Source organism: Photinus pyralis, unplaced genomic scaffold, assembly GCF_008802855.1.
Source record: "Photinus pyralis isolate 1611_PpyrPB1 unplaced genomic scaffold, Ppyr1.3 Ppyr1.4_LG9, whole genome shotgun sequence".
NCBI lineage: Eukaryota > Metazoa > Arthropoda > Insecta > Coleoptera > Lampyridae > Photinus > Photinus pyralis.
Window position 1 is genome coordinate 5,885,710 of NW_022170878.1, and position 10,863 is coordinate 5,896,572.

At 34.9% G+C, this 10,863-nt stretch overlaps 2 protein-coding genes across 2 annotated transcripts; both read right to left on the minus strand.

Moving 5' to 3' along the window:
• Positions 1 to 690: 690 nt before the first annotated feature.
• On the minus strand, positions 691 to 6,186 carry LOC116180740 (zinc finger protein 729-like). The gene is made up of 3 exons (XM_031500858.1): positions 6,172 to 6,186; positions 3,700 to 4,943; positions 691 to 1,861 (listed from the first exon to the last, which is right to left on the minus strand). Exons 1-3 carry the CDS (start codon positions 6,184 to 6,186, stop codon positions 751 to 753), a joined length of 2,370 nt encoding a protein of 789 aa, XP_031356718.1. The 3' UTR covers positions 691 to 750.
• Positions 6,187 to 7,810: 1,624 nt separating this feature from the next.
• Positions 7,811 to 10,150, minus strand: LOC116180748. Its single transcript, XM_031500870.1, has 7 exons — positions 10,042 to 10,150; positions 9,855 to 9,985; positions 9,274 to 9,532; positions 9,119 to 9,222; positions 8,854 to 9,064; positions 8,575 to 8,793; positions 7,811 to 8,516 (listed from the first exon to the last, which is right to left on the minus strand). The coding sequence occupies exons 2-7, from the start codon at positions 9,978 to 9,980 to the stop codon at positions 8,434 to 8,436; spliced, it is 1,002 nt and encodes a 333-aa protein (XP_031356730.1). The 5' UTR covers positions 9,981 to 9,985; positions 10,042 to 10,150; the 3' UTR covers positions 7,811 to 8,433.
• Between the last annotated feature and the right edge of the window lie 713 nt (positions 10,151 to 10,863).

Consider the following 10,863-nt stretch of genomic DNA (forward strand, 5'->3'; position numbering starts at 1 on the left):
CGGGGCTCAAAAAAAGGCCTTCCTTTTTTACCAAAAATCGACTACACCAAAATTTCTCGGGAAAACACTTTTTCTTATTAATTTTGGTGCGTAGAATCCAAAACAATTCGTACTTTTTCGATCAGACTTCTCAATCAAAAGTTATAGACTAGAAACCAATTTCGAAAAAAAATTCAAAGGGCTGTAACTTTTGAACTAGTAGCCCAATCTTGGAACTGTTTGAAATTATGGATTCTACAGGCCACATTCTATAAGAAAATTTTTTTCCGGGTCGATCTGAGACAATTTTTTTTTCGGGGGCTCAAAAAAAGGCAGTGTATTACCTTCCATTTTTACCAAAAATTGACTACACCAAAATGTCTCGGGAAAACATTGTTAATTAATTGTAAATAAATAAACCACGTAATTAAATTTACCTTACAATATTTAACTGCTCAAATAAACAAACTCGTACAGTTTTTTTTCTGTTACAGTATCTACAAAAAAAGTTCATACACCCCATAGGGGATAGGGATTGGGGGTGGTCTTTCTTTTGTAATGAAAGGAGTTAAAATAGCACAGCTGAGAAAAATGTAGGATTAGAGCCCTACCAGGGACAGGGACATTGCTTTAAAATTGCAATATAATGTATCACTGATTATAGCGGCAGGACTATATATCACATGCATATTTTTTGCTCTAATATGTAAAATTTATTTTAATATACATATCAAAATTTAAATAAAATAGATAGCTATAAATTTCAAGCACTTAATTTATGGGAACTACCCCATTCACAGCGGAAATTCGGTGACTTAAAAGATGCCGCTTTAAACGTCCCTTTACACTAGTCTTGTACTCGCAACCGAAACACTTAAACTCCTTCGAGTTCTTGTGCGTCGCGAGATGCTGCTTTAAGTACTTCAAGGTGTTCGTTCGAAACTCGCAGTGCACGCACTCGAAGTCCTTCAGCGCCCTGTGAGTCAGCAGGTGTTGCTTCAGATTCTCGCGAACGCTCGTAGTGTAGTCGCAGTGTTCACATTTTAAGTTTTCTCTTGTGTGCTTCGAGAAGTGCTTCTTGAAGTTTTTTTTTACATTTGTGGCGTAGGGACAGTACGAGCACTTAAAGTCAGTGGTTAGTTTGTGATTGAGGGCGTGTCGTTTCAGGTACATTTCGACGTGAGTTTCGAAAGTGCACTGGTCACATTTAAATCTCTTCTCATTTCGGTGAGTTAGTAGGTGTTGCTTTAAGTTGCCCTTTGAATGCGTGGCGTAAGCGCACCGGTCACATTTTAAGTCTTTCAGAGCGTTGTGTTTTAAGAGGTGTCGACTGTAGGAGTGCTTGGCATTTGTGGCGTAACTACAAATGGAACATGTGTATTCTTTTTTAGCGTTGTGCGTCCTGACGTGCTGTCTCAAATTGTCCTTGTCGTTCGTTAAATAATTGCAATGGTCACATTTTAAATTTCTCGGCGTTATGTGCCTTAAGATGTGCTTCCTGAGATTTTTTTTCATACTTGATGTATAATCACATTGAAAACACCGGAAATCAGTGTGCAGAGACTCATTTACCCCTACGTTAAGAACATTACTTTTGTCTTCCATACATTCATCATACAACAAAAGAGGCTTAATAAAATACGAGGCGACTTCGCCTTCCTGCTGCTGTGTTTCCCTTTTAACTTTGAGCTCACTCTTGATGCCACTCGCACTCCCATTATCCTCAGTCGCAACCTCGTGCTTTATTAAAACGTCGCCGTTAACGGTTGCACTTTCTTCTTCTTCCTCTCGTTTTGGCTCAACTTCAACAAATCCACTGATTGTGACAGTTGACATTTTCACTATTCCACATTTACGTTTAGGGCAATCTCCCGTGTTGCTCCTTTAAGTTAGGTGTAAAGGAGAAAGTGTAAAAGCCCCAAAAAAAAAATTAAAATTGAAAACGCGAGTATCACTTCAGGCTGACCGACATTCACTATAAGGCACTCAGTGGCGTAACCAAGACCACGTGTCTTGTGACAGCCCCATCCTCCCTTCCATGGTACAATTAAGACTGGTATGCCTATACGTGACGTCATTTGGATAACTTGGCTCTACCGTTCAATAAAGTAATGAGGTTTGTATAGTCCTACCAGTTAATAAAAGTGTATCCCCATTACGGATGTGATAAGTTTTGTTCAATCCATGTCAACTGCGTCAAGTTTCTCACATTAAACTTACAAAGTATTAATTAGGTTACAATAAAACATGTAAGTAAAAATTACATTAGCGTTTTCAAAAGGACGAGACCTCTAGCGGTAATTAAAAAAACTTAAAAGGCTAATTCAATTTCTGAAATAAGTATATTAAGTGGTACGTTTAGCTTCTCTGTTGCCTTATATTTATATCTAAATGCATTCAGTATGATTACTCAACCAAATTAATCGAGTAATTGTAATGGCACTTCTAATTCAAGTATGAAGTGTATGTCATTTTCAAACTTGGCGGTGATTCTTGTGACGTCATTGAGATAAAAACGTCATCTGCGTTTAGTTATAGGCATACCTTGTCTTAAGCCGGATTTATAGTTCCGTAGCCGTAAGAACGTAAGAACGGAACCGTTAAATCTTACGTTAACGAAAATTATACGATTTATAGTATATAGTTACCGTAGTGGTATCATAGATCAATAGGGACCTTTCAAACACATACAGCTTTTGATCATAAATATTTAGTGATACGTTATTACGTTTGCACATGTAAACAAAACATAAACTTTGTTGCCCATAAAGATAAATTGATAAATAAACCCTACGCCACTGACTAATGTTTATTTTCGTCCTCTCAACGGTGAGATGTTGGTTCAAAACAAACGTTCACGTTGTTATAGCGTACGCGTACTCTATCTTTATTTCTTACTCTGAGGCCCGCCCCATCTAGAAAACACGAACGGGGGTTACGTGTGGCACTTGTCTTGAATGGCGATCGTGAATGCGTCGCTCCATAAATGGTTGTTGTTATTTTGTGTTTTTTTAAATGCAGGTTGTAATATTTGCATTTCTTTATATCGTATTTGTGTTTTGTATGCCACATTTTATTTTTTGTTGTGTTTGAATCTTTGTTTTTTGAAATTTACTTGGTTTAACCGCAATGGATAATCACATATGTGATACCGTTATGCTATTGTTTGTAATTGTTTACGTTTTTGGTGTAATGCTTGCTTAATTTATGTTTATTGATGTTGATTACTTGGTCTTGTCCCTGAAGTAACATTCATGTAAGTTTTGATCATTTTATTTTAATATGTGGAAATTACCGATTCGTTTGATGTATGTACTGACTTGTTGTTTGTTACTAACAATTTTCTCCGTGAATGAAGCAGTCACGGGGGTGGTAAGAAATGTAGTCAAAATTGAGTTACGACACCTAATTCCGTGATTGTCTTCGACAATCAACTGTAGGCTCGAAATCCCGACACCAGGGGCGGGTTACCTATCTTGCAGGAGCGGTATTACGCCAATCAAAGCTCTTCAGTTTAGAATCTATGTGCGATAAATGAGTTACGATTCGTAATTTTTTTATTGCCTTTATTATTGGTTTAATATGCATATCAAAATTGAAATAACACAAATGAAGCACTTAATTTATTGGTTTATTCGGTGACTTAAAAAATGTTGTTATAAACGTCCTTTAGCAATTGAAGCACTTCAATGCGGTGTGTTTCAGCAAGTGTGCCTTCAGGTTTTTGCAGAAGCTCGTCGTGCAGTCACAGAGCTCTCCTTTCTGTGGTTCGAGAAGTGCTTGTTGAAGTTTTTTTTTACGTTTGTGGCATATGGACAGTACGAGCATTTAAAGTCCGTGGTCGATTTGTGATTGAGAGCGTGTCGTTTCAGGTACATTTCAACGTGAGTTTCGAAAGCGCAGTGGTCACATTTAAATTTCTTCTCGTTTTGGTGCGTTCGTAGGTGTTGGTTTAAGTTTGCCATGGAATGTGTAGCATAGGCGCACTGGTCACATTTGATGTTTTTCAGAGCGCTGTGTTTTAAGAGATGTCGAGTGTAGGAGTTTTTGGCATTTGTGGCGTAACCGCATATGGAACACGTGTAATCTTTTTTATCGTTGTGCGTCCTAACGTGGTGTCTCAAGTTGTCCTTATCGTTCGTTACATAATTGCAATGGTCACATTTTAAATTTCTCGGCGTTATGTGCCTTAAGATGTGCTTTATGAGATTTCTTTTGACGTTTGTGGCGTAGGGGCAGTAGGAGCAATTAAAGTCTGTGGTTGGTTTGTGATTGAGGGCGTGTCGTTTCAGGTACTTTTTAATGTGAGTTTCGAAAGTGCACTGGTCGCATTTAAATTTCTTCTCGTTGTAGTGAATTAGTAAGTGTTGCTTTAAGTTGTCCTTTGTATGTGTGCAATAATCGCACTGGTCACATTTAATGTCTTTCAGAGCGTTATGTTTTAAGAGATGTCGATTGTACGAGTGTTTGGCATTTGTGGCATAACTGCAAAGGGAACATCTGTACTCCTTTTTATCATTGTGTCTCCTGACATGCTGTCTCAAATTATCCTTATCATTCGTTACATAATCGCAATGGTCACATTTTAAGTTTCTCAGAGTTCTGTGCCTTAAGATGTGCTTTCTGAGATTGCTTTTGATACTTGACACATAGTCACATTGGAAACAATGGAAATCAGTATCATGGTCTGCAGGAAACTCACTTACTCGTACGTTAAGGACGTTACTTTTGTCTTCCATACATTCATCGTACAACAGAAGAGGCTGATTAATGAAATATGAGGTGAACTCGTCTTCCTGCTGCAGTTCACTTTTAACTTTGCAATCACTCTTAACGCGAGTTACAGCCCCATTATTCTCAAACTTGACTGTTGTTACAACTTCATGGTTTATTAAATCGTCGTTGTTAAGGGTTGCACCTGTTGTAAATGCCTTATAGGAACCAATAAATTTTTTTATTGGGTCCTATTGGCACCAATATGTGTATATTGCCATTGAGAATTACCCCATCAAAACTTATAAAAATATGACTTGGGAATTCCGTTATGTGCCAATAGGACCCAATCATTACACATTACAATATAATACGCTCCAATCAGCATTCCCATACAAATTATTCATTTCCCAACCATTTCCAATGAAATTTGTCCCAATAGAAACTTATTAAGATTTGATTAGGAAAGTCCACTGGATACCAATAGGATTCATTCGTTACGGATAAATACACAATAGAAACTTATTTATATCCTATAGAATTCAACCACTTCCCAACCATATTCTATAAAAACCTATAGAAAGTTTAGGGAAAATATTCTATAAATAGAAATGTGATTCATTGTTTTAAAGTTCCTTTTGCGGCTAGGAGAACTTCAGAAAATGTCAGAATTTCGCAAACGCAAAAGAGTTAATAAGCAGTACCTTGTACCAAATGTGAATCCCTTAGTTAGTGAAAGAACAATACGACATTGGAAACAAGTTGGTAAGATGATAAATATTGATTGTACCTAAATATTGATCATTAGCCCTTGAAGACTTATTACTTTCTCACTCTCAACTTTGCAACATGGTATACATAGTAAATATTAGCTTTTCTTTAGACTTCTATTCAAAAAATGTGTTGACTAATGGTATTATAATATGCTCTATTGCTCTTTAGTATTAATAGCCGATAGTAAGTGTTCAAACTCCACATTAAATTTGTGAATATTGTCAATTGTACAGCATTGTTCGCAAATTTCTGCAACAAACAGAACTTTCCGTTTCAGATAACATTCTAATAATTTCAATATCTCAGTATCTATTGAGTATATTGGGCCAAAGTTTACTAGGTATAAGTTAGTAAATATTATTTTTATCACCTACGCCCACTTCTTGTGAATCTTGCTGTACATAACATGCGATAAGTAACATTACACAACAAAGTTATTATTCTAGGCATATCGGTAAGCGTAGACACCGCAAGTATCTCAGCTCAAAATTTAGAAAACTCTCAGAGTGATGATATAAATGAAGCAAATGACGATAATTTGGAAATAAACCAACCACATGACCTAAAAAATACTATAGATGATCATATAATCCCAAGTGAGAAAAATTCAGATGTCGATGTCCACACGAATATTCCAAATGAAGATTCATTTGAACAGTTATGGAATAATAATGAAGAATATATTTTTAAAGAAGCAAAACTTACCCAAAAAGATGTCATGTGTATGGTATATGCCTTAAGTTTACAACACGGATTTACAAATGAAGCACAACAAGATATATTTGAAATGCTTAAGATATGTTCAAATAGTCTTGATGATGACTTATTTGACACCTCTAAGTATTATATGTCTAAAATGTTCGATCCTGATGACAGCGCTGTTCAATATACATTTTATTGTACAAAATGTAAAACAAAATTGGAGGAAAGTGTTACAAAAAAAAAATTTAAAAATCATATATCCATTTGTCCTAATGAAAATTGCCGGGAAGAACATCATTTAACCATAAATAGTGAAAATGTTTACATAATGATAGATCCGACACCCAGGATTGAATATTTGTTAAAAGAATCTGTCTTATTAGATCCAAAACCTTCAGAAAATAATTTAATATGTGACTATTATGATGGTGAAGTTTATAAAAACTTAAAAAATAAAGTAAAGTTTGATTTGACATACAACTTTAGTACAGATGGGGCTGCTATTTTTACGTCCTCCAAAAAGTCAATGTGGCCTGTTCAACTTTTCATTAATGAGATTTGTTCAAAAGATCGGTTTCATAAGTTGGTGTTTATAGGTGTTTGGGTTGGCAAATGTGAACCAGATGTACATTTAATGAACTTGATTATAGATGAGTTTAATGTAACGGCAAAGAAACTTTACGAAATTGGTGTAAAAGTTCGGTTTGACGAAGAAGAAAAGACTTATAAATTACTACCACTCTTTTGCTCAGTGGATTCAGTAGCAAGACCTGTAATTCAAAATCGTTTGAAATTTAATGGGTATTATGGATGTAGTTGGTGCTACCATTCAGGTACAAGTGTAATCAAGCGTGTAAAGTATGTGCATGAAGAAACTCCATCTACTTTAAGAACACACGATCTGCATATGAGAGACTTGAGAGAGTTACACGCTCAGAACTATGAAGTTACTAATATTAATGGAGTAAAGGGGCCAGCATCTATCTTATTAACACCGTACTTTGACATTGTGTGGTCATTTCCGCTAGATTATATGCATGGCGTTTTATTAGGTAAATTGAAGAACTGCAGAAAATTAAATATCTATTATCTTTTTTCCTTTCAGGTGTAGTGAAACAACTGTGGGATCTCTGGATTTCATTTAGCAACTCAAACAAACACACATATTATATTGGTAGACCTAACGATATTCAAGCAATCAACAAACATCTGTGCAACATAAGGCCGCCAAATGAGATACATAGGGCGCCCAGATCTATAATAGCAGAACGCTGTAAGTGGAAAGCTTCCGAATGGAAGAACTGGCTTCTTTATTATTCACTGCCATGTTTAAACAACATTTTAAAACAGAAATACCTTGAACACTTCTCCTTATTAGTACAGGCAGTTTTCATTCTATTAAAAACCAAGATACTGCCTTCAGAAATAGATATAGCACAAGAGCTCCTATTCTTATTTGTAAAACAAGCGAACGAATATTACGGTCCCGAAGCAATGACTTTTAACATGCATACAATGTTGCACTTACCTGTTTGTGTAAAAAAAACAGGCCCACTTTGGTGTAACAGCACTTTCCCTTTTGAGTCAGGAATTTTTCATATTAAAAAGCAAATCAAAGGACCTAAAGGAATTGGAAAGCAAATTGCTAAGAAATTATATAATTTTAATACATTTGTGCCTCGTATTCAAAGTAATAACGTTATTAATGAAAATTCTGTTATATTCTGTAATAATCTAATTGTGGGCCACAAAAGGCATTACAAAAGAAAGACTGTTGCAGGTGAAAGCATTTTGTTAGGAAAAGCGTCTCTTATAAATGCCAGTGAAATGATAACGAAATTAAAATTTTTAAGAACTAACAATTTCGAAGATCTTCATAGCCTGAAAACTGATGTACCTGAAAATGGTTTTATTTACAAGAGATGTGTGTATAATAACACTATGCTTCATAGCAATGATTACATGAATGTATCGAAAAAATGTAACGCTGTTATAAAAACAAAATGCCAAGATTTTGTTGAGATTTTAGAATTTATCCTTTACAAGGAAAAAGCATTTATGCTAGTTAAAAAATTACACACACAACCATACATTTGTGGGCAAGTTACACTAAATCATATGTTTTATGTTAAAGAGAGTACCTATGAATTACTACTAATATCTATGTCTGACTACGAATCTAAATGTATTTTTATTGATACTGGTAAAACAAAAGTTATTTGTGAATTCCCAAATGTAGTAGAAATTCAATAAATTTGATCGTTACTATATATGGCCAATTTCAACTCCTAACTCATCTACTAGGACTACAGCATTTTCAGTGATAAAGGTATTAGGCACAACAATTTCTAGAAATGATAAAAAGGTGTATTAGTACTAAAGATAAAAAAATCATATTTAACATACCCATATTTGCATCCTGCACATGCTCTTCTACTACTTGAGGTTCCTCAGGTGACAATCTATGCTGAGGGTTGCTCTGACTATTTAATTTTTTGGATTTTGACGCCCTTGGTGGTCTAATGAGGTCCTGAATTTTATCACGAACGTGTTTATGGACACAGTTTCTGATAATTTTTAGATCAGGGGTATCGCCTCTTTGAAACATTCTGAATTGGAGTATATCTACGGAGTGACATTCCTAAACATGTATTCAAATGATTAATCTACATATTAACCAATTACCTTCAATTGCAAGAAGTTTGGTGGGGTCTAATGCAGGCTTGGCAGGATTTGAGGTCTTATTACCAGGTTGACCAGTCACTGATGATTTAGATAATACGTCTGGCGAAAATAAGGAACACGCAATCTCTTTGATAAAGATAGAATCTTTTTTTTTTGCCATACACATATTAAAAATGGCTACAGGTAACCATTCTCCTCGTCCAATGTGAATCTTTAACAATTAGTTTTTATAAAATTGTCATAAGTATATGAGAAACACTTTTACTTGGCCATCATATAGTCCGGCCACTGGAACATCATCGGGGATCGGTTTGGAAGTTTCTTGGCTGTCCATAGTTACCATTGGTGGAATCGGATTTTGCATGAAGTCTATATAATGACAGATTACTTTATCTTGGTGAAGATGTTTCACATTCTTACCTATACTTTTAAATTTTGCTATCACCTCTTCTTGTAAGTTAATATTTAGCTCCTTTAACTTTTGGACTTCTTCCGTTAATGCTTTGTTTTCTTTTTTTAATTCTTCATATTTTTCTTTCCAATTTTTACTTTCCATAGTATTTGGCAGATCCATGGGCATTTCTTGATTTGACACAGACTTCATTATTTTGTGATAATTTTCTAATTGGTATGCTCTCTCCTGACTCTTCTTTTGTTTTTTTGTGGAATTTCGTTCCATCTGAATAAAGTAACAGGTGATCAAAAAAGGAATGACATTGAAGTCGCCTTTGGTAGTTCAAGTTAAGTATGATTTCCCATGTAAACAAAAATTCCAAAGGCGACGCGACTGCAACTCATATTTGATCGCATTGTATTATATCGTATATTATATAATTTAAAAAAAAACATAAACGACTCTTTGGCAATGTGAATGTAGTAAAGCATGGTGTAACAACATTAGTAATTTGAGACTACGTTCATATTTCCAGAGACTGTTTGATGCTTTCTTGTAATGTTCAATATTTATTTTCTATATTGTGTAATAATACTATTGCTCGCACTGTATTAAGAGGAATATTTTCATTGTCCGATGAACTAATCTCATCGTTTGCAACATTTAACTCCCTCAGTTTGGCAGCAGGCAAACGAATACGCTTCTCCTCGGCTTTCATTTTGACCTCTTCCATTGTTTCTAAACAAATACCTTCATACTAACAACAAAACCAATCAAGCTTTTATGGAACTTACCCGCTACTGCGATGATAAAAGCCTTATAAAAATGACCATCGGTATATTTTACTTTGTACGTTTTTGCCGAATTATAGTTTTCGTAAGTTGAATTTTTAAATTTTATGTCATTAATTAATAATAGACACGACAAGTGGCACATTGTCTTCTTCGAAGATGACATATGCATACATCTTCTAATATTGTTTAAACTCGAAGCGTCACTGAAAAACAGAAACAGAAAAAATAGTACTATGAGCCCTATTCTGTACAATTATGTTTCATTAATGGGGTCGTATAACTCTTAAGCAGGAATCGGAGGAATGCTCAAGATACAATATCGATATTGTTTTATTAATTGTTTGTCACATTCCCCCTAGAAAATACTAGACTTGTATTTACTCGAAAATCTTTTGCCACATAAAATGACCTACTGGCATTATATACATTATTGTTTCATAAATAAATAATAGGAATAATAAGAAATGCCATACCTAACCTATAAAGTTGTAGGTATAGGTTGTACATAATCAACACAACAAATACGACCATTGTAATTAAAAATAACACAAAAATTATATCACTTACCTACAGTTTAGGTATTTGTCTTCGTAAACCGAAATCGTTAAAATAGAAACTTGGAAATAAAAATACACGCAAAGAATTCGTGGTTATGGTTACGTCTCGTCTTGCGTATGCGAAATGCGAATGCGCGGTAGATACCTACACAAATTCCCCAATTGAAAACTACAAAAAACGCTGCTATTTCTCCATCAAATCATAACCACTCAAATCCAACAGGTAAGGTAATAGAAGCAATAACACACCATTAGGAGACAACTA